General features: G+C 43.6%; 3 protein-coding genes across 5 annotated transcripts; 2 read left to right on the forward strand and 1 right to left on the reverse strand.

Annotated features, from left to right (window-relative positions):
• Positions 1 to 212: 212 nt before the first annotated feature.
• Positions 213 to 1,877, forward strand: LOC6597574 (zinc finger protein 622). Its single transcript, XM_002022755.2, has 3 exons — positions 213 to 854; positions 921 to 1,283; positions 1,351 to 1,877. The coding sequence occupies exons 1-3, from the start codon at positions 339 to 341 to the stop codon at positions 1,699 to 1,701; spliced, it is 1,230 nt and encodes a 409-aa protein (XP_002022791.1). The 5' UTR covers positions 213 to 338; the 3' UTR covers positions 1,702 to 1,877.
• Positions 1,868 to 18,360, reverse strand: LOC6597575 (serine/threonine-protein kinase minibrain). 3 transcript variants are annotated; one of them, XM_026993063.1, is made up of 8 exons: positions 18,226 to 18,360; positions 12,942 to 13,102; positions 11,747 to 11,881; positions 8,995 to 9,166; positions 8,761 to 8,928; positions 8,401 to 8,687; positions 7,467 to 8,322; positions 1,868 to 3,317 (listed from the first exon to the last, which is right to left on the reverse strand). In XM_026993063.1, the coding sequence occupies exons 1-8, from the start codon at positions 18,281 to 18,283 to the stop codon at positions 2,434 to 2,436; spliced, it is 2,721 nt and encodes a 906-aa protein (XP_026848864.1). In that variant the 5' UTR covers positions 18,284 to 18,360; the 3' UTR covers positions 1,868 to 2,433. The 3 variants fall into 3 exon arrangements, with proteins under 3 accessions (XP_026848864.1, XP_026848865.1, XP_026848866.1); XM_026993064.1 differs by lacking the exon at positions 18,226 to 18,360 and adding an exon at positions 15,015 to 15,057; XM_026993065.1 differs by lacking the exon at positions 1,868 to 3,317 and adding an exon at positions 6,240 to 6,912 and having other exon boundaries at positions 18,226 to 18,358.
• Positions 18,361 to 26,260: 7,900 nt separating this feature from the next.
• LOC6597576 lies at positions 26,261 to 27,226 on the forward strand. The gene has a single exon (XM_002022757.1). The coding sequence runs from the start codon at positions 26,261 to 26,263 to the stop codon at positions 27,224 to 27,226; it is 966 nt and encodes a 321-aa protein (XP_002022793.1).
• The last annotated feature ends 428 nt before the right edge of the window (positions 27,227 to 27,654 follow it).

A 27,654-nucleotide genomic window follows, 5' to 3' on the forward strand; every position in this document is an offset into this window, starting at 1 on the left:
ATTAATTCATCAATCGTATAAAATTATGTGGACATGGCTAAATGTGCTATATAGCTGAGAATATTCAACGGAAGATCAAAAACGAGGAATATGTAAAATAGAACTTGAATTCGTCGGTATATTTGCGGTATTTTTTCAAAAAGAGACGGTATATTTTGGCATATTTCTGAGGGTCGACGGTAGATTTTTTCGACAACATCAAGGAAAAGAACGTGGTTTGTATCAGAATTTCCAAAAACACCAGACATACACGGCCCCAGAAGTTTCTGTTGTGAAATTAAAAGTGAACTATTTAGAGATATATCAGGATCTGATTTCCGAGCCTGTGTGCATCCGAAATGTCGCAGTTCACGTGCCTCAATTGCGATGCGCGTTTCGCCACCGCTGAGGTGCAGCGCGAGCACTACAAAACAGATTGGCATCGCTACAACCTGAAGCGGCGCGTGGCCCAACTGCCCCCGGTGACGGCGGAGGAGTTCCAGCAGCGCGTACTGAGTGCACGTAGTGCCACCGAGATGGCTTTGGAGGAGCAGAAAATGAGCTCTTATTGCAACGCCTGCCGCAAGCAGTTTAGCAGCCAAAAGGCCCACGACAATCACCTGAACAGCAAGAAGCACAAGGAGTGCCTGGTCAGGTTCGAGCGGCAGCAGATGACGTCCAGTGCCGGCAGCAGCAGCACAGTTTCGGCCTCTGTCTGCACCAGGAGCGTGGTGGAGCCGCGTCCCCATCCTGCTCTGGCCGCCGCTGCTGCTGGAAAGGGTCGTCTGGCGTTCGCCGAGCGTGCCAAGCAAGTTGACGGCGAGGAGGACGATGAAGTCGACGATGATGACTTTGAGGATATCGATGAGGAGGAGGTAGGTGTTTTTTCTCGGCGGCTGGCGGCCATAACATTCATCTTCTTATCTATCTCTCGCCCACAGGTGGACTCGGATGAGTGGGACAAGATACCTGAGAATCCGTTGACAGAGCGCGATTGTCTCTTCTGCAAACAGACCAGCGAGGATATGGTGGAGAACTTGAAACACATGTCCGTAGCACATTCCTTCTTCATACCCGACACCGAATTCTGCACCGATCTGGAGGGTCTGCTCTACTATTTGGGCGAGAAGGTGGCCAATTATTTTGTCTGCTTGTGGTGCAACGATCGCGGCAAGACCTTCTACTCCCTGGACTCTGTCCGCAAGCACATGGTCGACAAGGGCCACTGTCAGATGCTGCACGAGGGCGTGGCCCTGGCTGAATACGCAGATTACTATGATTACAGCGAGAGTTATCCAGATAACGTGAGTACATTCTTTCCTATCCTTTCCTGCTTTCCGAGTTCAATGTTCCCCCCTCTTCCAAAAACAGAAAGACGGCATGGACATCGACGAGGAGGTAGTGCCGGATCTGCTCGACGGCGATGAGTACCAGCTGGTGCTACCCTCGGGCGCTGTCATTGGCCATCGATCCCTGTTGCGCTACTATAAGCAGCGACTCCATCCAGAGCGCGGCGTTGTCCTAAAGAAGTCCGACCGCAAGCTGCACCATGTGCTCAGCGAGTATCGGGCCCTCGGCTGGACCCAGACACAGCAGAAAGCAGCGGCCAGCAAGGCACGCGACATACATCTCATGAAGCGTGTCCAGTCCAAGTGGCAGATGAAGCTCGGCACCAAGGCCAATAAACTGCAGAAGCACTATCGTGCCCAGATCCTCATCTAAGTCACCGACTAGAGCCAGTCAGTTCCCCCTCTCCCACAAAATCTTATTCCATTGCAAATGAAATAATGATGATCGTTGCTGGTTTTTTTTTTGTTTTGCTTAAATTAAGCATACAGTTTTCTTTTGTATATTACTAGCGATTTCTCTTGAAAATAAAATTACATAATTTAAATTAACAATTAAATATAGTTTAATTTTGATTCGTTTATAGTTAAATGTTATGTCGTTATGGTTACAGTTAAAGATTTAATTTAAGCATTAAAATTAGACCAAAAAAAAAAATAATGGGTTCTAAAAACGCATTTCCAGGGGCTTTCCATACAGTTGGAAGCGAGACGACTGCTGGGAGCGTTTTTAGAACGTGTGTGTGTGTATGCGTGGGTGTGAAGTGACTAAACCATATTTGAGTGTATGTGTGTGGGTGTGAGGGTCAAATTCAGCTAGATTTGTTATATGTTGTGTATGTGGGTGGATTTCTCCCACGAGTACTGGAGCAACTGTGCTTTGTGGATCGTGGGATATAAGCTAGTCTTATATCCCACCACACAACCGTTCTTCTACACAGACTGTAGGTGTGCGTGTGTGTGTGGGTTTTGTGATAATGGATTGGCTGCAATAAATAGCGGTATTTCTGGGCAGCGGGACAATGAGCGCTCCACGCCACGACAGAACGGTGGTGCACAAAAAAAATAGTATTACATATTAAAAGACGATAAGGGATAACGCTTTAGGCTAATGTATAACTACAGGATTCTTTTGAACACATACGCCCACCATTGGCGATGAGGAAGAGGCATCGCTGCTGGCACCTGCCGCCGAGCCGCTGCTGTTCCCGGGTGCACCAACACCCACACCCACACCCGCACCAACAGACCCAACGACATGTCGTCGCTGGCCTGCGGATTGCATGGACATGGGCATTGGCATGGGCATGGGCATCGGCATGGGCATGGAGGACATGCCGCCCGTGGAGGAGGAGGACGTTGACAACGGCAGTTGCAATGGCAGTGGCAGTGGCTGCAGCGGCAGTGGCATAAAGGCGGACACGGGCACAGGTACCGCAGTGGCGGCGGTAGCTCCCATCGATGCCGGCCCGGCTGGCCCGCCAGCTGCCGACGCACTGATCACACTGGAGTCGGTCATCATCAGGTGAGAGGCGGCCGCGGCAGCAGCAGCAGCTGCGGCCGCGGCCGCTGACATGTTCCCGTAGTAGGGCAAGGATGTTGGCGCATAGTTGTTCGGCATCGGGAGCAGGGCCGGCACACGCATGCGACCGTTGGGCGGTGGGGGCGGCATCACCTGGCCGTGCGGCGGATCGCAGTCCATCGGATGCGAATAGCTGTTGTTGCTGCCGTACATGTGGCGGCGACTGTTACCCCCGCCACTGTTACTGTTGCTGTTAATGTGGTTTAGGCTATTCAGACTGTTACTGTGGCTGCTGTTGCTGTTACTGTGACTGCTGTTGTTGCTGTTACTGTGAATGCTGCTGCTGTTGCTGCTGTGGTGGCTGTTGTGGGCAGCCAGCGCAGACGGATGGGTGGCGGGCTGCAGACTGAGGGCAGAGAAGTTGTTCATGGCGCTGGCCGCGGCATTTGAGTGCATTAGTGCATGCAGACCTGTGAAATAGAATGTCAAGAAGAGAACTGTGAGTGCCAGTGTGTCGACAGATTAACAGAGGGATTATCATGGTCATGTAAGGCCCCCGCAGGAGCGGAACACAACTGTAGGAGGATCTGAACATTTGGATACCCTTTCTCAAAGATGGATTCTGTGTGTGTTTTTTTGTTGATTATATCATAAGTTTTTATTGAAGGTTTTTTTCGCTTTTTTTGTTTGTAATTTTCCTTTTGTTTTTTAATTTTTTATTATTTTTTTGTCTGCTTTAGTTTTTTCTTTTTATGAATTCCTTTTCCTTACGGTTGTCTTTTTTTGGTAAAGTTCCCGTTTTGGTTTTAATCATTAATAAATTACTTCGTACACGTTAAACTTAAATCATCCGCTGCGGTCTGTTTTCTTTATATTATATAAATGCCATACATGCCTATGCATGCAACTGTGTGGTGTATGTGTGTGTGTGTGTGTGTGTGTGTGTGTGTGTTTGTGTGTGCTTCTGTTTGTCTCGTCATCTGATGTGTTTTGTCGTTTAATTTTGTTTCTATTTAAATTTACGTTGCAATACTGTTTCGTTGAACATTCGCCTGTTCCGGCTCTCCGGCAAACAAATGCATTATGTTGTTAGTCCTTTCTGTGGCTGCTGCTGCTGCTGCTGTTGCTCTCGTGATGTTCTTGCACTGCAAGCGACGTCCAAAACGTAAAGCTAACATTCTTTCTTATCTGTGAAATGCTGTTCTGTTCTCTGTTACTGTTAAACACTTGCTGCTGCATTGTTTGGGCAGTGCTTAACTGTTACTGTTACGATACTGTTACTGTGTCTGTTCTTTCAATCTGTCACACTCTTTCGCTGGAAATTCGCAATCTTTCTTGTGTCCGTCTGTGTCCCAGTGGGTGGCTGAGTGTTTGTGTATTTTTGTATCTGTAAACTTGCCGACTTATAAACACTCTTTGCAACCGGTTTCTTTTGGTTTTTGTTTAGTATTTTACATAAGATTCGTTTAATTATTTCTCTCTGCTTCGTATTTAAATTCTTGAATTGTGTTCTCTCGGGGGCTAACCACTAAATTGTTAATTAATCTTTACGGTTTATATGTATTTTTCGTATCCTCACATCCTTCGTATGTATGCGGTCGTTCTGTCTCTGCTTCTGTCCTGTCTGTCTGCTGTCTGTCTGAATGTGTTTACAAATTAATTGAGTTGTGGTTTTGTTTTCTTTGTTTAATTTTTTGGGTTTTCGCTTCGTGTCATTTTTGGTAATTATTCGCATAATTATTCATAAATGTTATATATATATATAGATTTATGTATGTTAAATTTTATTAAATGCTAAAGTTCTTCCTTTTAGTACGTACTGATTTTTCATTTGTTATGCTTGCTATAAGTTTTCTCGTTTCGAATTTGTTTCCTTTCTCTTCATTTTGTGAGTGTTTTATTTTGTTGTCTTTTCTTCGTCTTGTGTGTTTACGAAACGCATTAATTCTCTCTTTTATTTTCTTCTTCTGTGAATTTTGCTTCGTTTTTTTTTCTTTGCTATTTTTACATGCCTACGTTTTGCCTCATTTCGTTTCTCCATTTTTGTATGCTCTCTTTTTACAAACTATGATTTGTGTTTGGTTTTCAACTCGTATTTTGCATATACTATATAATCCGCATTATCTTTATTTTAATCCGCCTTCTCAATAAAAACTTGTATGTATATATTTATATATACTATATGTATGTATATATTTACCGTTGAGAGAGTGTGAGAGTCGTGTGTGTGTTCGTGTGTCAATGTGTGTGTGTGATCATGCGGGAGAAAGCTGCCAACATTCGTGGGCTCTGTTAAACATACTACTCGTAACATAACAGTCTCTGACGTCCGTCTGTTAACATTGCTTTGCGTTAAAAAGAGGGGCAGTGTAAGTGGGGGTCGAATGTGCGCTTTTCGGTTGCGTTTCGTTATCACAAATAAGAGCGGCCTCTGTCAAGACCAGCTGCAATGTATGCTTTAGCTTGTTCGCTCACTCAGTCACTAGTTCGGATTACGCTCTTCCGTTTATCGATCGTTTAGTTCGAACCTCTGACGACAGAGTGACAAAGAGAGACAGAGAGAGAGAGAGAGAGAGTGACGAGACTGAGAGCGAACAGTGCTGCCATCTGTTTAAAATTCTCAGTCTAAGAAGGGAGATGAGTGTTTGTGTGTGATTGAGTGTACAAGTGTGGTGGGGCGTGTGTGCGTGAGTGGGAGGACAAAATGTTTCGGAAATGTGTGTTTGTGAGGGGGAGGACAACAGAGGTTAAGTTTTCGTAGGGCGTGTGTCTGTGTTGTGTCTGGTGTGTGCAGTATTTTACAAATTGATGATCCGTCAGCATTCTGTATAATATACATATATATGTATATACATATACACACACGTCTATATAAATACACATAAATATATATATAAATACATATACATATATATATATATATATGTGTGTTTATGTGTTTTCAAGTAAGGGAAGTATGTAAATATGTATGTATGAATGCTGCTGACGTTGCGTATGTTTATTATGTTCTTGCATATGTATTAACCGTTCTTTACTCATACATATGTATATCCACTCGATTAAATACTACTGCAAATACTTCGCACACACATATCGATCGTGTCCCGTACGTTCCTATATATACTATATATAACTATCGCTTTTTTTCCTCCACCTCTCGCACTCTTATTAAAGGAGTTGTGATTTAACCGCTAATATACTCGTTACTGTATCTCGTTACTCGTTACTTATGCATATATATATTTATTTATATATATTTATATATATGTATGGCAGTCATTAAGAAAGTCGTTAAGGATTCCTTTTTTAATTTTTTTTTTGTTTTGTTTTTGTTTTTTTTTTTAAACTTATTTTTCTTCATAAACTACACGACTATTATTTCTCTTCTTTCCTATATTTGCGTCTCTCTACAATTTCTATACGCTTAAAATCTAAGTATCATTTAGGCCCTTTTTGGTTTTTGCGTAATTCGAGTTGATAAAAAAAAAAAAACGTAATTATGTGAACGTTAAACATTTAACACACGATTGTATTTCCTTCTTTTGGAGCGTCTAAAATGCGTGAGCATACACATTTAAATATTTATATTCTATAAAAAAAAAAAACAAATCGAATAAATAAATTAAAGAAACGCACCGCACACACTTTTTTTTTTAGGAAAAAGAGTTGTGGGTGGATGAATAGAGAGAATGTGAGAGTGAGTAAGTGTGAGAGAATTACACACCGAGAGATTGAGTGAGATAGAGGCGCTGCTGAGAGAGTGAGCCTCTTACACTATTTACAATTGCTCTGGCTCTGGGCTCTGGGCTCTCTCTCCAGCGATCACACGCTGTTAATGCTACCCGTATGACTACTGCTTCTGCGTCTACTCCCACTGCTGTTTCCCATTGCTACTTGGCTCCGCTGTCCGCTGCCTGATCGCATCACATCATTCGGCGGTGGAGCCTCCTTACTGTGAATGTGACTGTGGAGGCGGCGGTGGTGGTGGTGGCATCCTTGTTGTTGCCGGCGATGATCCTGCTGATGCTGATGCTGTCGCTCCAGTTATCGGTCATCGGCGTTCATCTGTGTTACCAGTATCATGTTTGTTGTCGATACATTTCGATATTATTTGAATTTGTAAGACGCGCGCGTGTTTGCGTGTTTGTTAGAAAGAGAAAGGAACATACAGATCATTGTTTTTTTTTTGGGATTTCTCTTTTGTTTGCTACTTTTGTCACAAAGAATTGACTGTTTGGGGGTTGCTTTCTACCATTTTATAATCATAATTATAGAACCGAAACTAAAAACTAAAGATATATCATATGTTTACATGGAGATGTATGCTTGAGAGATACGGTACGTGGTAGGAGTACTGGAGGATAACTAAACATTGAAAATCGATCAAAAAATACAAAATCAAAAGGAAAGGCACGTGGCACACTCACAAAAAATAATTGCTGAAACATTCTCTACAGAAAAGGAAACATAAGAAACGAAACGAAACGAAAGACCCGCTCTAAATGGGGCAGCTACAAAACAACAGCATGATTGATGGAACAATGATGATTGAATGAATCAAGTGGGGAGGGGGGGAGGCGGGAAGGAGGATACTCCTTCCTACTAGTTCTACCACTCACCATGGCTATGGGCATCCACCACAGACGTTGACGACGATGCACCGCCCGGACCCGCCAGTGGCAGTGGCAGTGGCAGGGACATCGGCTGCTGCGACGCCGCCACCGCCAATCCAGAGCCAGTGCTGCCGCCGCTGCCGTTGCCACCACCGCCGCCGCCGGTTGTTGTCGTTGAGGAGGTGGTGGAGGATGAACTGGCCGCTGCCGCGGCTGCCGCTGCGGGCGCTGAACTGGCAGAGACGGCACTGCTGCTGGTGCTCGCACCCGGTCCGCCGCCACCACCACTGCAGCCACCGCCGCCGCTGCCACCGGCCCCGGCATTCGCTGTGGCACCGGCGCCACTTGTGTTGGTCGACTCGTCGGCGGTGCGCTTGAAGAAGTTGTGTTGCAAGGCATAGTACGGTGTGACGCGCGTCTTTGGGTCAAAGTCCAGCATGCGCAATATCAGATCCTTGAACTTGAGATAATCCGACACCGAATGACCGGGCTCATCCAATCGCCTACCACCCGGCCCACCCGTCTCCACGCCGAGTATGTCATGCAGCTTTCGCGATCCCGGGGGCTTGTATTTGCGTCCATTCTGGTTCTTCTTTAAAACATAGGAGCCATCGGTGACGATTTTGTCAAAGAACTTGCGCGTCTTGTGCGCCTGATCGAGCAGATACTTGGGCGGCATGCCCAGAACCTCGACAATCTTGTTCATCTGATCGACCTCATTGCAGCCAGAGAAGAGCGGCTCGCCCGTGTGCATCTCAACCAAAATGCAGCCCAGCGACCACATATCGATGGCCAGATCGTACTGTATGCCCAGTAGCACCTCTGGCGATCGGTAGAAACGCGACTGGATGTAGTGATAGATCTGTAAAAAAATATAAGAATATAAGATGAGAGGTCTCTGAATTGTGCGGTGGCTCTACAGCGCCACAGCTCCACTTACGCGCTGTCCCAACTGGCAGGAGCTGCCAAAGTCAACAATCTTTATGGCCGAGCGCTTCGGGTTGCATAGCAAGATATTCTCGGGCTTCAAATCACAGTGTATTATGTTCAGTTCGGGCGTGCTGAGGAACAGCAGCGCCGTGCACAGTTGCTGCGCAAATTTACGCGTGAGGTTCAGCGAGACGCCGCGGAAATTTGTGTTCCTAAGCAGATCGTACAGGTTGTATGAGAGCAGCTCGAAGACCAGGCACAGATGGTTGCGCCACATAAAGTGACGCTTGAGCTTGACTAAAGAATTGGGTTTGTTCGATTAGTATAGATGTACATATTGTGGCGAAGGCTTGAGGAGATATAACCATACCGATATAATATTTATTTTCAGCATCCGCACGATTCATCATCTCGAGCAGCTTGACCTCGATTTGTGCCTGATTTAGGAACGGTTTCTTATTCTTAATTATTTTGATCGCCACATGACATTGCTCCTCGTGATCGTAGGCCTTTACCACTTGACCGAAACTGCCCTTGCCTGAGGTATACAAGGGATAGAAGAAGATATAGTAGATATAACAGATGTAAACAAGTGTATACGTACCGATTAGCGAATCAATCTCATAGCGATCCAAGAACTTTTCACCATTCTTGATTATATAATCATGATTATCATCGTCATAGCCATCGTTATATAATTTGCGCTCCTTTTTGTTGGACGAATCATCGTCGCCCTGTGTTTGTTGGGCTCGTCGCTTCTTTTTCGCATAGTATACCTAGACAAGAACGATAGATGCAATTTTATTGATAGTCGTCATTGGAATTATATTAAAGCCCATTACTGGCGATCAGCTCTCCTAAGCGAACCATGCCAAACGAGAGCTATTTGGTTGCAAATCGATAATTATCGATATCATGGAAAAAACATGGCACCCTAAGCTGGTTTCCACCATTACGATTTTTTATATCGATAAATCGATATATTCCCAGAGGTATTTTCCCTGTTTTCCCTTGGAAAAGGAAGACTTGTCTTCCAATGACCATTCAATCCATCCAAGACGATGAAATTGTCAAGAAAAATGTCTTTGGAATTGATTAAATTATCGTTGTGTGATTAATCGTTTCCATTTAATTCATTTTCCTAATTCGCACTTAGATAATTGATCGATATCCATCAAGAAGATGCACTATACATTGGTATTTATCGTAAAAGAAATACCAAAAAAAAGCCCCGCATGCAAACACGCGATTTTACTGGATGCAAAGTGTGGCAGAAACGCCCCTGTTAACACTTCGATAGCTGCTCCACTGAGAGCGAGTGCTCTGATGCACGTGGATGGGGCAGGGCCAGTGGCAACGGCAGGGATTGGCACGGCACGGCACGGTACGGCATCCCATTCAGGCCAGTTATCCCGTTACTTCCACTTCATCAGAGACAAATGTAAACATTGCCCCCCCGAACCGGCGGCAGCGGCGACGACGCGACGACGCGACGGCGTGTGCTTCTGCCTCAACCCCCCGCCGCTTTCCCAACCATTGGGCAGCGGCAAGAGCAGCACACACACAAAAAAAAAGGAGGTTGCGCTTGGAAAAAAGTTGTTGCTAACGCGGCAAGCATGCGGCGGTGCGAGCGAGACGTCCTGCTTTTTAGTGGAGGGCCCTTCGCAGGTCCTTTGCAGACCGCCGCTGCGGAGTAGCAGGAGCAGTAGCAGGAGAGCGGCTAGCGTTGGTGAAGAGAGCGAGAGCGCGTGTGCTGTGGCGGGATGGGAGAGTTTCAACAACGCCTAAAAGCTGGCTGCACGGACCATGGCACGGAGGTATGTGTCTACTCGTTGAAGAACCGAGAGAGAGAGAGAGAGACCAAACGAGAGAGATAGCGCGCGAATGCTCTCCAAAAATGGGTGTATGCTTTTGCTTTTGATTTTGCTGTGGCAATGACGTTTTTTTTTTTTGCGGGGCAACAAAAGCCGTCTTTGGCGTCACAGTTAATCTGCAAATGACTCTGTTGTGTCTCTCCCTCTCCCTCCCTCTCTCGCTCTCTCTGTGTGTGTTTGCTGTTGTCTCCTCAGTAGAATGACGATGCATGACGCTGCACTGCACTCGCGATGATAAAGGCTGGTCACACTAATCCTGTAACGACGTAACGGGGCATTAGCTCCGCTTTACACCTCGGACAACTGGCTGTCCCCCTCACTCTTGTAGCTCAAGCATATTTTGTACTAAGCAGCGAATTTCTATCGATTCTGTTCCGATTATTCAGCGATTCGCGACCCTCGAGCAGAGCTGTGGCATTTTTCATCGATTCTATTTAAGGGCCACACATTTTTCAGGATTCTGTTCGATTATTCATCGATTTTTCATACATTTCTAGTCGATCCCTCATCGATCATCCCCCTAAAATTGTTAATCGATTGTCATCTATGACTATCAGAAAGTATGGGAGTATGGGATCGATGGACATCCAGCGTTCCGATCATCCAGCGGTTCACGATAATCCAAAATGGGTGTGTGATTTGTCAACGAATATATTTGATTATTAATAGATGCTTGGATAAGCAATCGATTGTCATAAATATGGTGGAGTTTCTTTGTCTCGAAAGTTCTCCTCTAGAAGGAACGACAAGGCATAGGCTTTCGCGTTCCGTCGTACGTCCAGATGGAAGGACAGGAATCCACGCCAAGGACTACCACAGGTAGATAGGTCATTGGTTGGAGAAGGAAATTATGTATTACGCACCCACGTACCAAATGGTGTCCCCCAAACCATCGCTCAAGGCTAGGAATTGGGTCGTCGTCGTCGCTATCACATCACACAACTGTGTATATGACACATGAGACATGACAATGCCTTTGCCGGCGTGCGTTGGCAGTTTCCATGTGGAGCCATGTGTCGCCGTCAGGCGCTTTGTTTAGAACTTTTGGCAGAAGGCAGCAAGAAGCGAGCAGCGGACTGGCAGGCTGGCAGGCTGGCAGGCTTTCAGGCAGGTAGAAGGTGGAAAGGTAACATAGAAGATAGATAGATAGAAGGTAACAGGCGGCAGTTGTACAGTTGCGTTGCGTGTCTCTTTGCGTCTTTGTGGCTGTTGTCAAAGTCTTCTCTTCCCACGTCAATCGAAGCGCAAACAAATGCGACCCGTAACGGGGTCAAGGACAAACGTACGTATCTTTAGAACACACCAGCAGACACAATATATCTGTCAGCAGATCTGATTCTGATCGAACTACTGCTAATATCATAAAAGCCAAAGTTAAAGAAGGAAAGAAGATGCATATGCAGATGGATGGATGCCAAGGTTCCGTCTCGTCTGGCATCAGATCGTACACAAAATACACACTTTACATATGGCAGTACTCACCTCGTTGATGTGCTTATAGGTCTTTATCAGATCGACGCTCAGCTTTCGTAATGGTCCTGAAGCGGGATCGCGAAAGTGTGCGGGAATGCGGGCCTGCATGGCACGCACCTCCGACGAAGACGAAGGACTAGGGTGCTTTTGTTTAGAAAGAAAAACGATAAGAAATTCAATTATATCTCTGTCAAATCTACAATCTTCTAATTATGTACTATGTATTTAATCCGAAAACGGACATCGTTTGTCCTTGGTTTTGGAAGGAGTGGGAGCACAACATTTTCACCTCTGGTTGGCTACGATAATGTTTTTGGTCAACGACCATTCGTTGGTAGTTGCCTTAAATAACCGGAGATCCAACTTTCAGTCGTAGGTGTGCTGGAAGAATGCCTTCACAGATTCGTTGGCATCGCAGTGGCGATGATTTCAAGCAAGCCTTGACCTCATCGGCTTTAGGGAGTAACTAAGTCCCACCGAATTGTACCTTTGGGTGTTCTGTTTAACGCCTCAAGCGACTGTTTGTGTGCTACAGGTCATTCATCTTAGAATGGATCAGCACTGTGGCCATGGACTCTTCATAGAATATTCAGTTCTGCCTCCATCCAATAAAGTGTCTGCAATGCCAGATGATGCATCGGGAAATGCTTTGCCATTACTTGATTCTTTCGGCCATTACCATTTGATATCAATAATTTTCCCTGTGAGTGAGACCAGTTTTAAGTGTCTTTGTTGATTTCGCTCATCTCCTGCCCCTTATGACTGGGATTGAGAGCATTGCGACATGCTCACACGCACACTTTCGTTATCTTGTTGGATTCGTTCGTCTATTCTCTCTACTCTACTATATCGCATGTTTCTTGCTTTATTTCTTCGATGGCCAAATGATAGGCTTGATTTTTTTACATTTTGTATGGGATATTTCTATATTTTTCGTACAAAACATATTGAACGACAAACAGCGAGACTCCCGATTTTTATATGAATATATAGATTATATAGATATTACGAATTAAACTATTCGCTAGGACACACAATTTGAATGTACTCTACCTAATAGAACTGTGGCACAAGAGAGAGATTCTATATATACGGTGCTATAAAGATCATAGAGATCTCCCTTTCCCTTTAAAAACTCTCTATAAATATACCATCGGAGTACCCTATGCGTTTGTATAATTAATTGTTATATTTATGTACTTACATGATGCATCACATCACGATGCGTGGCAGGCAGATCTTCTTCGACCACAAAGCGTCCATAGAGCGGTGCATGACGCTGTCTGCCGCCGCCGCCACCACCGTTACCACCACCCTGCGATGCGTCCACGGCAACGGTGCCCGCACTGGACCCATAAGCAGATACTGTCGGTCAGAGAGAAAGAGAGCATAAAGGGAAATTATCAATGAGTGTCACGGTTGCATGAATGTATTGAAAATATTCTCTTAAGATATAATGGAAATGTTGAGATGAGTTGAGTCTATCTAAAATACTAGGATACGATATTTTAATAGACTTTTAAGGAAATTAAAGAAAGAGAAAATATGTCCGTTCGCTTATGGGAACATTTTATAGCGAATAGGCGTCATTCGGGCATCATCGAGGCTTTCGGTGAAGGGTGTTCCTTTCACAACTTTTTTGCGATTGCTGCCTAGAATTCTATTTAGAATTTTAAGATTATGGGGCACGATGATACTTTGGAAACAGTTCAAAAGTGTTTAAAATTATGTTAGAGATTTCTGTAGAGACTCCAAAAGGTCCTAAACGGCTCATAGCTTAATTTTCGATTTCCTGAAATTGTAGGGTATTCTGCACCTACCCGTATTTTAAGGCACCAAATAGCCATAATTTGTAGCTTGTAATAGTAATATTTTCCTCACTCGAAGAGCAAAAACCAAACCAAAAGTGGATGTGTGTAACACCCAGAAGGAAGCGTTTCCGACCCCATACAGTATATATATTCTTGATCAGCATCAATAGCCGATAGCCTGTCCGTCCGTCTTGTTTGACGTCTAGTTCTCAGAGACTATAAGAGCTAGAGCAACCAAATGTTATATGTAGACTCCTGTGATATCAAAACAAGTGTCCTACAAGTGCTACAAGTCCCCACGGAGATCCACAAGTATTGGGTATTCCCAACGTTCCCGCTAGTTTGGTGAACATTTGTCAGACATATTTTATTTTTTAATTTTTATGAAAAAATCCCAAATAGTGGACAAAGTTTTGGCACTCAAAGGCACTACTTTTTGTGTGATAAATTTTGGGATTTTTTAAAAGTTTTCTATAAATCCGGAATATTGAATATTAACCATGATATTCTCTGAATCAGTATTTAGATCTCAGGTGTATTTCTGTGTGTATGTTTCTGTATGTTCTTATTGGTTCAATGACCGATGGGAAACGCTCTTTGGCCCCAGAACGAACAAAATGCACCTGTTCTCTCGAGAAACACACACCTGACGTACAGAGGAAGACGCTGCCAGCGGCAGCACACGAATGCTGCCAAAATGATGATAATGATGATCAGAGGAGCGAGGAAAACGACGGATGAAGAAGGGAGAAGCAGAAGCAGCAGCAGCAGCAGCAGCAGCAAAAAGTAGAGTGTGGAAAGGCAGCAGAAGAGTCGGTACAGAAATACCTTTTACCTTCTTTAATTTTAGAACCAGACGGAACTGAAAATTATTACACAATATGCAAGCAGAGCAGACAGGCAAGAAGATCATCTCGCAGTGTACACACACACACACACATATGTGTAATTCTACTGCTGTCATGTGTTGCCATGTTGCCATCCTTCTCTCTCTTCTCCTCTGTTCTGTGTTTTGCTTTGTGCATCAAAAATAGCCTCAAACAAAGCCAAAACAAAGCAAAAGAGGAGCGAGACAGTAGCATTTACTGCGTTGATTTTTCTTTCTTTCTTTTTTTTTTTGCTTGTGGATGAATGATATTGCATTTCATCATACACGAATGAAGAAGTCAAAGCTCGACGATGATTAATCGATTAATCCATCAATCAACGAAAGAGGGAACCCCTAGACGTGGAACGGAAGAAGCAATGGAAATGGAACGCAGAAGAAGAACTAGAGGTGGAACCAGCAGAATAACTAGAGATGGAACGCAGGAGAAGCTCTAGAGGGGGAACCCAAAAGCACTAGCGAAGAGGACGAATGATCTAGAGGGTTGGCAACGCCAAGGACACAAAATACGATGAAAGAGGGTTATAGAACCGTGCAGGAAACACTTTAAAGACGGAGATCCTGAATTTCATTTGCTTACAACTGTAGGATGTTGCAGGTATTGCGTGATGTTGGTTCTGCTTCAGTGCACCGCCGCCGCCGCTGATCAAGATATTTCCATCCACCTGATCGGCAGTCGCGAAAGAAGAGTTCCCCCGCTGGACTATGTGGAAGCGGGAGCCGATTTGCCGTGATCCATGATCCACATGATCCACATGATCCACATGATCATGATCATTATTAACGTAGCTTCTCACACGATGCTGGCAGCCAATTTGTGCCAAATAATTGATGTAATGAGGCGGCGGCGGCAGTGGCGCCTCCTTCAGCATTGATAGAGGGTTTGGGTCGCGTGCAGCAAAGGGTTGCATGTACGAGGATGCATGTGATGATGATGACGACGACCAGGCGCCGCCGCCACCGCCGCTGCCGCTGCCGGATGCTGTGCCAGTGGCAGTGGCCTTCTCATGTCCATTTGCAACGCTGCCGCCGTTCATTGACTGCCAATAAACCAAAGCCGTTGACATCTTTGTTTGATATTTTCACTCGGAAAAAAATATATATCCGTATTTTTACTGGGGATTTCCGTTATTTGTTTGCTTTCCTCATGGGAAGAGAGCAATACTCATTGATTTTGGGCTTCGATTCTCCCCACACAGCTCTTCAACTTTTCTTCTTTTCAGAAAGAGACTAGACCTCAGTAGAACAAAGCTATCTGCACCTTAATCCATCCAAGGGGTGATTGATTGGGGCCACAGTTTTGTAGAAGTTACTTTAGAGTCTTTTTTGCACTCGAAGTCGCGCCGCATTGCGCGATCTGCGCCGCATGAAAATTCAACGAAAACTGCGGTAATTTTCTTGGCCCCAAAGTCTTGCCCATTCGTTGTCGCAGTCGTTGCGGGATTTATTTATACGGAACAGCATTTACGTTGTCGTCGTTGTTTTCGATGTCGCTTTAGTCAGTGAGTGCATTTCTGGTCCTCTCATGACGACGATCGTCGTCATCATCATCAAAAAAGTAAGGAATGCAAGCGGTGGACCACTAGAGATCGTAGCGCTTTCAACACTTGCCCAAAACAGTGTTGATAAGCTATAAATGCAGTACGAGGGGAGACCAGACTAAATGGAATATTGCAGCACGCTTCAAAACAGTGTTGGGCAGTTCTGGCCGCGTTTCCAGTGTTGTTTAAGTTACTGAATAAGTAGGGAATTCACTCAAATCGCTGTGTGACACATCTTCTATCTACCAATAAATCGCTTTCCATTGACTTAACTTTTCTTCAGAACACTGTTCTCTCTTCGGATCCAGTGTTGGGCAAGTATATTTGCATTTAAAATAATGGAAATTGTTTTAAATCGTTGTAATCATTATATCTTTACATCTTTCTATTTGTTGCTTATTTTTTTGTTTAGCACATGTTTTTTTTTCGTTGGCCAGACCCTCCAGATGGCTTGGAGAGTTCCGCTTTTAGTGATAATGGAATTTCAATAATGGCAGAGACATACGAGACGGAAGTGAATGGAAGTGATTCTACAAAACGTGAAGCTCGAAAGGTGCGATGCGTTGCACCTTCCGCATTTTTCTGGGAAACAGATATGTATATTCTTTTCTTTGCTTCTTTGTTTACAAAAAATGTAGTTTAGTCCCCTATATAGTTATGAAACGCACTGTGCAAGCGTGTAGTGTGTGCCTGGCTGGGTCTGGCGTGCCTGTCAAAGGATAATTTTGGACTCGCGCGCTGAAACCCCAATTATAAAATGCTTATAAATAAATTGAACGTTTGCCAATCGATGGAAAGAGTTGAATGATAAATGACTTGGACACCACAAAAAGAGAGGGAGAGAGCGAGAGATACACTCTCGAATACACAGCCAGACAGACAGATAGTGAAGGAGAGTAGGAGAGACTTCTAATTATAGAAATCTCTGTTTATAATATGGGGTCCCCGTGACTGCCATTACGACAAACGTCTGTGACAAGCTGTCGCTCTGTCGCACTGTCGCACTGTCGCACTGTCGTTGTGTCACTTCCAACCCAAAAATAGTTGACGACATTTTGCATTTGCAGGTTTTTGCATCACCGGAATGCGAACACGGAGAGAGCGCAATCGCATCTACACAGCCGACTGCTGTTCCTACAAAATACATGATTGAAGGAATGGACGATGAATGACGCAGATGGATTGTTGGTTGGATGATGCCGTAGTGTGGCTCTCTTTCCTTTACTCATGTAACTAGTTTCAATCAATCGCATACACGGCCGGGAGTACATCCGCCTGGTGAGCGCAGCAGCAAGTGGAGTGCCGACCCAGAAGGTGAGTGAGTCATTGGGGGGAATGGCGGAGGGGGGGGGAACATATGGTGCCACAGCTAATCATTGCCACCATAAACACCACCTTCAGCCATTGGCTCCCCCCTTCTTATTTGTAATTTGTATGCACCCAAAAAGTAAATATGGGGAAGAACTCGTCGTGCAACGCCCCTGGAGTGGGAGAGAAGCGGAAGCGTCGCACAAGGTGAGTGATAAGCAAACAGTTGACACAAAATGCTAACTGTTAACGACTCTCTGGCTGAATGGGGGGAGAGCTCCCAATGCGTAACATTTCAGGGGAAAACAGGTGACAGTAAATTCTACGAAATTTTACGATCATTTTCCTTATTTACCAATGAGAAAATAATACCCCTTTCCCATCCTGTTTCTGCTTTCGAGCTGGGCTTGGATTCGAGAGAATTTGCGGTACATTTTCTCTGAATTCATGGTGGCTTTGCCACCTGCTTTCTGTAAATAATGAAGTTGGCTGCGCCTCAAATCATTTCGTGAAAGTGGGTTCCCCCCCACAGGGTTTTATAGGAGCTTTAAACAAATATTGATCTGTTGTAAAGACCAGCTGGATTATGTGGAAGACTGCTGTAATTTTACCCTCACTTTTGCCCAACTGGGGCTGCTTATCGATGCCTAAATATCGCATTCCAGTATTTTTGATATTATTAACTCTGAGTAAAAGGTATTCCATAGATTATTGGCTAGTTATTGTATCGTGCAACACTGTTTTACTGTGGTTCTATTATTACCACAAGGCATTTGGATTTTTAGGTTTCTAATGAAGTTAAGGGTCTGTTGAGCACTCCCTCCAAATGTTGAGATCTCCTTCTATAGAGTACAAGGCATTCACATGGGGATCCTCTATCTGTCTATCTATACATCTGTGTATGTATATTGTTATCAATTTGTTGATGGCGACTGTACTTACATTTCTGTTTATTCTTATCCATAACGCCGCCGCTATTCGTATCCTCTAATCTATACATGTGGGGGCTGATGTTTTTTGTTGGTTTACGCGGTTGAATGATTAATGAATTAGTTCTTAGATTTATCTAAATATATATATCGTGTGTATATATATATTTTACTCTTTATATATATATAACATATGTATATGTTTGTATATATATACTATATATATATCTATGTATATATATTGCGTTATTTGTTCATATGATTTTGGATAAATTGAATCAAATTATGTCAGATTTTGGTTGGTTTTGTTTTGTGATTTTCTATAAATTAAATATGTTTTTAATTTTTGTTTTTTCCTTCTACTTCTTGATTCGCGTGTTGCTTTCGCTGCTTTCCTTATGGTTCTACTTCTTCGGTTGCTTTTGGTTCTTCGTCCTTTTTCTGGTTGTTTTGTTTTCTTCAGATGTCGTTCTGTGTTCTGTCTTGTGTCTTCTATCGGTTACTTCTCTTCCGTTTAGCTTCCGCTTTCTTCGTGTCGTTGTTCTTGAATATTGGATTGCATTTGCGATTTGCTTTTATTGCTTTTTGTTTGTTTGTTTGTGTTTTTTTTTTGTTTTTTTGTTCGTGTATACAAGATATTACATATGTAGTTGTATATGTATAAGTGTGGCTATATTTATATGGTATTTATGCATATAGATATATATTTATATATATATATGTATATATATTTATGTATGTGTGTTTATGTATGTATGTTTGTGTATTTGTGTGTGTTTGTATTTTGTTGTTGTTGTCGAATACTTTTTTGTTGTTGTTTTTGCGTTGCGATTGTTTCTTACTTTTGTTATTTTTTTATTTAAAATTATGAACACATTCGTTTAAAGTCTTTTTGTTGTTTGTTGGGATTTGCTTTGAATGTTGTATTTTTGTTTTTTGTTTTGTTTTTGTTGTTGTTATATCACTGTTTTATTCCTCCTTGTTATCCATTCCATTCCTTCGGTTGCATATGTTTCGTTTTTTGTTGTTGTTGTTGTTGTGTGTTTCCGAGTGAGATGACACTATGTTTACAGCTGTTGTTGTTGTTGTTGTTGTTTCTCGCAGCAGCACATTTAGCGGTGCTTTTCATTTATTTACCGTTAGCACAGCAATTACACGCAATGCACTCACCCATGCACAAACCCACATGCAAATCCAGCATACGGCGGCACACGCACACGCACACGCACACGCACACACCTCTATGAGGCAGGCCCACGAGCGTGTTTGTGTGCTCTAATGAAAACAAAAACACACACACACACGAGCAACGCACTCTCGCACACGCACACGTACACACGTACACACGCACACAAGCACGAACACGCGCAAATGCAGGCGCCTCTACAAAAAGCTCAAGGGATCTCGGATCTTGCGTCCCGTTACACGCGACACGTCTCGTTTGAAGCTTAATTTTTGTTATTCCACTTTTTGCTGCGTTTTCTTAACCTTTTTTTTTCTCTTTTGCGTTGTGATTTTCCTTGCCGTTTGTTTTGCTTTGTTTTCTTAGGTTATGGTAGTTTTTGTTAGATTACTGCAATTTGTATTGTTATTGATCTTAAAGGAATTTTCTTTAAGATTTGTGGTCGCGACGGCTCTGCTGCGGTTGCACATTTTGCGGGGTATCATCCGATGCAAACATTTCACAATTATTATTGGTATTCCATTTGAAATATTCACGATAAATCCAACACACAATTAAAAAAAAAAAATGTTTAAGTCTAAAAACAATAATCAACTAACATTAATGACACGACTTTTCGGGGCGTCGGATTTAAATGTTGTTAAAATGTGGAGGCCGTTTTTGTAGGATTTTCATTTTCATTGCCGGTTTTTTCCATGGTAATACCCGGTGTTCCACTGTGCAGCAGCTGTTTATAATCCTTGCTGTCTGTTCCACTGTAATCCCGTTGCTTTCACGTTCCACTGTGCCGGTGGCTGCTGTCTGTTGTTTTTTCTTTTACCCTCTCTGCATAATAATCATTTGAAAATCAGACAGCTGTTGGTGGTCCATAGAGAGAGAGAGAGAGAGCTCTAAAAGGCTGCAAAAAAAAACAGAGAGAGAAGAGGTATACAAGAATTAGTTTAGCTGTGATTTATACAAAGATTTAAGGTATATGTACTAAAATAAGTTCTATGTTTAAACGCAGCATTCGCCGCGTCGCAAAATGCAAATAATAATAATAAGGAATAGGAAAAAAACACACACAACACGACGACGCTTGGCTGCTGCTGCTGTTCTGCTGTTCTGCTGTTAAGAAACAAACTGTTAAAAAGTTAACTGCGTTTGCGGCTCTCTCTCTCTGCTGCGGCTCTGCTCTGCTTGAGAGAGAGAGAGAACTCTGCTGCTGCTAGGTTCTGCTGCTGCTTCTGTTCTCTCATTCACTCTTCTGCCTGCCTGCTGCCTCTTCAGCTTTCTGCTGTTGGCAGCAGGTGAACGAACGACACGCGACGCAAAAAGCAGAGAGAGAACAGCGCCAGCAAGTGAGAGAGAGTTTAAGCGAGAGAGCTCCGAACGCGAGTTCTAAGGCAAGTTCAACGTGTGAGCTGTGGCTGTGGCTGTGGCTGGGAGCTGGGGCGCCGCCTAGCCTCTGACATTGCACACACTCCTCTCCCACCGCCCATCTCCCACCTGCCACTTTCAGACAGCTGTTTCAAGTTCGATTTCGATGTCGCAGCCTTCCCTGCGATTGCTCTTGTTGTCAAGGCGAACATTTAGGTTTTTTCTTTTTTGTTTTTTGTGTGTTTTGTTTGCAATTTTAATTACAAATTTTCGTTGATTAACTAAAATACACACATACGTGAGCAAATATTTTTTTGCTTTGCTTTTGCCATTGCCATTGCCTTTGCTTTTGCCTTTGCTTTTGCGGTGAAAGTGGCATTAGAGGTGGTTGTTGCTTTTGCTTTGGCCTTTACTCTGGCCTTTTTCTTTTGGCTGTAACTTCGTTCTGGCGGGTGGCGGCACATGTCGGCCTTTGGAGGAGAGCAGAGTCGAGAGTTGTTGTTGCCAGGGGCCAGAGAGGCAGAGCGTTGCCACCTCGTCTGCTACTGCTTAGCCTTTTTTCTGTTTTTTGGTACAGTAATCACTAGGTGCATGTCAAATGGAAACCCTTGCCCGACTGTTAGAACTTTATACCTTTTTGCCTTCCCCCTACAGGTGTTTCCCCTCCCCTTTGTGGAAAACTGAAAACCCAATATTTTAAATATAAACCATTTCAAAATGTAGGAATTTGGCGAATGCCACACACGTTTTTAATATTTATAATCTTCAAAGATTTCCGAACCCTTCTATTCTTGATTATTTCCATTTCGTGACTGGAAAACACAAACATTTGCCGCAGTAGATATTGCGAAAATGAAAGATACCATAGATAAACAGGTCTATCCAAAAGGTCTATCATTCTTGAAAATCTTTTGCTAAATTGCTTACATTTTAAGTCTAAAAATCACTAACTGTAGACACAATATTTGTACAAGAATTTTAATAGCTTTTAGTAGAATAATCTTTGGAAAATAGTAATTTATTCGAAATTAAAAATCCTTCCACCTTCCCACAGTACATCTCTGTTGTGGTGGTGGTGTGGCTGTTGCCTTTTCGTGTGAATGGATGGGATTTCGGCGAAAATTATTCACACAAAACAAGTTTGAAACAAACAAAAACAAAAAAGTGCACTCTGTGAGGTAGTGTCCCTGCCATGCGGAATGATCATTGCCGCTGCTGTGAATCATTCCTTTTGGCCATAAAATGAGTCACTTTCCGGGCTTGCCAGAAGATTCCCTGATTCCCTGGGGATCTGTGGGAGGGGCCCATCATCATGTGGGTGACTCCACCCCCTACCCCTACCCTTACCCTTAGACAATGGCAGTAACTGTGTTTATTTGCGGCCTTATCAATTTTCACGAGTGACCGCTGTGACGTCACAAATCGCCAGTTTGCCTTACCCTATCCCCAATCTCCGTCCCTGCCCCGCCCTGCCTGTCTGCTGTTCGATATTTTTAGCCCGCCGGCAACAACCAAATGCCTGCTTCATCATTTATTTTTGGGCCAACACGAAACCGACAGCAGCAGTAAATATAATAGAAAGCAGAGCCCTCCTACACACGAAGCAGCAACCCACGCACTGGCAACCCTGGCAATCCCCCCCCACGCCCCCAGGAGATTTGTGATACCTTTGTAGAGCACCAGAATGATCCTCAATCAAAATCAAAGTTCCGTTCCAAGCTGGCAAAGAATTCTGTTGGTTGATATCTCGTTATCGATTTTGGTATTTTATGGAATCCCTTCCATCAACAATGATCTGCTATACACAACGATATAGCTCACAGTCTTTAAAAAATAAATCAAGAATTCATCCCCACAAGGGACATATTCCTATTGGATTTTGGTCCCATTTACGGAGCTGCCACCCCATCATCCCATGGAATTATCTTGAATCTACAAATGTGAGAACTTTATTTCATTATTATTGCAATCGGATAGGCCCAAAAGGTGCCGTTTATTCCTGGGATGCCGCCTTCTGGTGCTTACATACAGATTGAATGGATATGGCAACTGAAATTCCAAATACTTTTTGTATACGGATATTGAATATCTTAAGTCTGAGAAATAGCGAACATCTGTATAGGGGGTACGGTAGGGTATCCCATAACCTAAAGGCGTGTGATTTGTATATTTATTTATAGCGGAAAATGGATGGAAAATTTTATACCCTTCCTCTACAATCGTCGAATGACGTTAATTCTCAGAAAAAGTCTAATAAACGAATGGCCACAAACACACTAGCGATTCGGTATCCTTTTACAATGAAATCCCAAAACAGATATTATTATTTTTTTTCTAAACATATTTGGGAGAGTGTTTTTTTCTACAAGAGAGCAAAAGTCCCTTGAGTTCATTAAAACTACGGAATATTTCTTTTTTTAAGCTCCATAATATTTATATTTTTGTGTGAATGTCAAATTTGTCATTCACATGTAAACTTTGGCTGTAAAATACCGACAGATACCAAAGCCTCTTAAACTCTGCGATTATGTATTTCGCAAACCCAACCCTCAGTTTATGATCATAATTTTCTAGCGGCATTTTTTGTGCGCGACGTTTGACGTCAAAACGTGACTGTGCGCGTGTCTGTCTGTCTGTCTGTCTATCTATCTCTGTGTGTGTTTGTAAGAGTAAAAATCTCTCTCTCTCTGGCAGCGGCATTCACTCAACGTTCGTTCTCTTCTTTTGCTGCCACCCACACGCCTCGCGCTGACCCAAATTGATGGCCGGCTGCTGCTGCTGCTCCTCTTCTTGCAAACATTTTGCCATCTGTTTGTTTGTGTTTGTGGCTCTAATTGAAAATTGAAAATATCTTATAAATGGTGTGGGGGAAAGGGGAGTACTAAGTACTACCTCTGGCAAGCTTTCCCACGATTTTCCCTCCTTTGGGGTTTTTTTTTTTTTTAGCAGCGCAACATGTGGCTGGCAACGCCTCTACTACCGCACAAGAAAGAACGTTATCTTATAACAGTGCTCTCTCCTGATGGATGGATCACAGTGTTAATTCGTAAACGGGTTTTTTTTCGGCAAAGAAGAGAGAAGAGATTTGTGCACCGAAAGACCTCCCTCAGACGGCATGGAATCGCTGGACAGAGAAAGGGTTCAAGTCAAGTGATCACTGTACTTGTATGCATGTGTGTGCTTTTGTGTTTGTGCTCCAGATTTTCGGACGGTTGCGGTGCGACTTTGTCTACTAAAAATACTTCGTAGGCGGGTTCGTTTCTCTCTCCTATCCCATTCCCATTCCCTTTCCCTTTCCCCTTTCTTCCATTTCTTCTCCTTCGTATTCGTTAGTATCGCTGATTAACCAAAAAAATGAAAGAAATGCAAAAAAAAAAGAATAATAATAAACGACAACAAAACGGTTTTTGCGCTTTTGAAAGCATTTTTTTATTTATTTTTTTAATGAAAGAAAGAAGACTTTCATGCTTTCTCTGTCTCTCGCTCTCTCTGCCTCCCACCCAATCTTTCTTTTGGCTGATTTTTCGGTTAAGTGCGTAGTAGGGAGAGAGAGAGAGAGAGAAAGAGAGACTGTTTGGAATTTACATGCCGCAAAAGATTGAGAGAGAGAGAGAGAGAGAGGGGAGAGCTTATTATATATCGTTGTTGTTGTTTTTACTGTTTTGTGTGTTGTGGTTCAAAGTTCAATGACCGATTCTGTCGAAACAACACTGGAAACCGAAACGAAGCGCACGGCATTCGCGTCGCGGCGCAGTCGCAGAGCTTTGTTTCGCAGCAGCGTCGACGCCGACGACGACGACGACGACTGGACTGCCTTCCCCGTACACATGGACAAGGTCACACAGACACGGCAATTTATAGCTGTGTGTATAAAGTTGATTTTTGCTCAATACGCAATAAAAGCTCAACAAAATGCCTCCAACATGTGCCAATAATAATAGACATAAAGACGTGCGAGACTGTGGGATCGTAAGAGAACGGAGAACCGGAGAATCTGAGAATTCGAAACGCGATATATATATTTTAAAATCCCTTTGAGTTTAGGATTGAGAATTAATTATCTTTACTTTACTTTACTTTTTTTATACCTTGTATATGTTCTGAAATGCTGAACATCAATCTTTTAAAAAGGGTATCAAAAGTGTCGTGACCCCTTCAAATCTGTTGCCACTACCATCTTCCCCTGTATTTTACTTCCACTTTCTCTTTCTCCCTCTCTCTCTCTCTCGCTCCCCCTTATTGTTGTTCTCAATGTTCTGTTTTTTTATGGTAATTCAAAACTGCGCATTCATTGATAACCGACGGCGACGGCGCAGAGCTTTGACAATGGCATTGAAAGCAGCGGAGAGAATGCAGCAGCAGAAACGATCGTCTGCTTGCTGCTCTGCTGCCGCCGACTGCGACTGCAGTTGGAAGGAAAGAAAGAGAGACAACACAATACTACGGGCAGGTGGCGCAAAAAGAGAATACAAATTATAATTAGATGTTATTTTTGCTTGCGACTTCGGTGTTTTTCCAGTCGGCACTTTCCCGACCTTTCTATCCGCTTCAACTTTTCCAATAAAATATAAATATAAAACATTTTCTTTTGGAAAATTCTATTCCCTGATAGAATCTCTCTAGAATAAAGAATACCGCCTTTCACCTCTTGGCATTTCATTGAAAATATTATAAGTTTTATTGTGCGAGAATATCATTTGTCGCAGCAAAAAAATGTATTTATTGCATGGGAAATTATTCGAATAGTCGTAGCGGAAGGGATATACATATAGAGAGAGAGAGAGGGAGGGAGGGAGAGAGGAGTATTCTTTCTCTTCCGGCAGCCCTTCATCATCTGCTAACCAAAAAGCGATGGATGTCAAAACGTGTGACGTCGACAGCGGTCGAGGCGCAAGGCCTAGCGGCAGCGGCAGCAGCGACAGCACCCGACAGACAGCACGTGTAAAAGCATCTGTTTTGTTGTGAATTAATGACAGTTGATGCGGCGACTGATGCCTCTCTTCTCTCTCGCTGGTGAGCTTTGCTCTGCAGCCCCCTCTTTCGCACAACACGTGTGCTGCTGCTGTTGACCGAAGCATCGGCGTCGGCGTCAACGTTAGCGTAAGCGCAAGTGCTGCGCAATTGTTGGGGGCCTCCTAATGGAAGTATTTTTCGAAACGCATTTAGGCAATTAATCGGTTCTTGAGGGAGGGGAGGGGGGGGGGGGGCCAAGAGACAGAGAGAAAGAATAAGGGCCTGCCTTCACTCACAAGTGAAAGGACACATTCGTTTCTAACAAGACATCATCGATGAAAGATATCGAATATTGATTTAAACAGATTTTTTGAAGGGCTTTGAAAGGATTACTGGTTTTTCTGATTTCAATCTACCAAAAAACCAGAAAGGGAGCCCCAAAAGCAGGCGGTGGTTAGTCGATCTACTATCATATCTCCTATTCTATCACAACCAGTCTGATATTCTTTGGGAACTGCTAACAAAAACGAATAAAAAAATAAAATAAAAAAAGATGAAAATATACTATACTATAGCCCTTCTCCTTTTGGTGCCTGTCGCGCCTCTGGTGGTCCAGGGCTCTCGGATTGGACCTCGTGGACTACTGGAATGCAACGGCAGCTTCTATACCGATGACGACAACTCCTGTGACGAACAGCAAGAGCCGATTGAAGACGATTCATCGACATACATCGCTTTGTGTGATCCTGGGAGTGCCATGACCGATGAGCCGCCAGATGATGCCAGCTCTTTCAGCTCGTACAGTTCCAGCAACTCTTGGAAGAACTCTGGCCAGAGACTGGGACCAAACGCTGCGGCTGCAGCCATAGCCCAGAACGCCGCCGAGGTGGCAAAGGCCGCCAATGAAGCCCAGGCCGGTGCTGCAGAAGATGCCGCCAAACTGGTCAAAATGCAACTGGCGGAGAAGGCAATGCAGGCGGCCCGTGCCGTCAATGCGGTGCTGGACGGCAAGGAGACGATCGTCGAGAGCACCCTGCGGCAGCTACGCGAGGCCGAGGATGTGGTCCGCCAGGTGATCGCCTCCCTGGTGATCAGCGAGGCGAACGCCCAGAGCGCCAGTGCGGCTAGCACATGCGCCCACGCCCAGAAGGGACGCCTCAAGATTATCCTCAGACACTACAAGGCCAGACTCTTCAACATCGATGACCTCGACAAACAGGTGATCGCCGATCTCCGCGAAAAGTTCGAAATGCTCGCCAAGGCCGAAGAGCGGGCCCAAAGTATCGAGCGCCAGCTGGTTTCGGCCATCGAGGAGTACGAGCAGCTGAAGAAGGACGTCAAAAAGGCAGCCACTGCGGCTGAAGAGGCCCGTCAAAAGGCTGCAGCCGTGGCATCCACACCCAAGGGGCGAAAATTGGCCACCGCCACTTTGAACGGTATTCTCGCACTCTATGGCCAGCGACGCCACCAACGTGAGGCCAAGATGCTGCAGATGAAGCAACAGAAGCAACATTCTTAAATTGATTTGCTTCTTCCTTTGACACTTGATGTTCCCCTGAATTTGTTATTAAAGTTTATTTCTTAAATTAAGGGAATTTTAAATATTCCAGAGTTAGATGCAAAACATTCCCTTCGATTCGGGAATCAATCGTCGTAGATAGCATTATTCTCTTCAATTACGGATTATAAATATGGCGATAATATTACCAAAAGATGCTCACAAGAGGCATGTCCTTGAACAAATTATTCTGAGGGATTTGTCTTCTGGAAATTTCTGAGAACTGGTATGGTTCTTATGGAAATTATATGAAGGATTCATTAAAATCCTTATATATCTTTTCTATGCTCGAAAATCTCAGATGAAGAAGTTTTTAAATTGCGAAATAATAATAGAATAATGCGATTTGGAATGCTTCCAATTGAAGTGAAGGATTTTAATAAATAAAA

Source organism: Drosophila persimilis, unplaced genomic scaffold (genome assembly GCF_003286085.1).
Source record: "Drosophila persimilis strain 14011-0111.01,24,50 unplaced genomic scaffold, DperRS2 tig00000804-arrow-arrow-pilon, whole genome shotgun sequence".
Lineage (NCBI taxonomy): Eukaryota > Metazoa > Arthropoda > Insecta > Diptera > Drosophilidae > Drosophila > Drosophila persimilis.

Coding starts and splice junctions, on each gene's coding strand:
- LOC6597574 (XM_002022755.2), top strand. CDS start 339: ATGTCGCAGTTCACGTGCCTCAATTGCGATGCGCGTTTCGCCACCGCT. Junction 855..920: donor AGGATATCGATGAGGAGGAG/GTAGGTGTTTTT, acceptor TCTCGCCCACAG/GTGGACTCGGATGAGTGGGA. Junction 1,284..1,350: donor GCGAGAGTTATCCAGATAAC/GTGAGTACATTC, acceptor TTCCAAAAACAG/AAAGACGGCATGGACATCGA.
- LOC6597575 (XM_026993063.1), bottom strand. CDS start 18,283: ATGTATAGATTAGAGGATACGAATAGCGGCGGCGTTATGGATAAGAAT. Junction 8,688..8,760: donor TGAAAATAAATATTATATCG/GTATGGTTATAT, acceptor CCAATTCTTTAG/TCAAGCTCAAGCGTCACTTT. Junction 8,323..8,400: donor CCTGCCAGTTGGGACAGCGC/GTAAGTGGAGCT, acceptor ATTTTTTTACAG/ATCTATCACTACATCCAGTC.
- LOC6597576 (XM_002022757.1), top strand. CDS start 26,261: ATGAAAATATACTATACTATAGCCCTTCTCCTTTTGGTGCCTGTCGCG.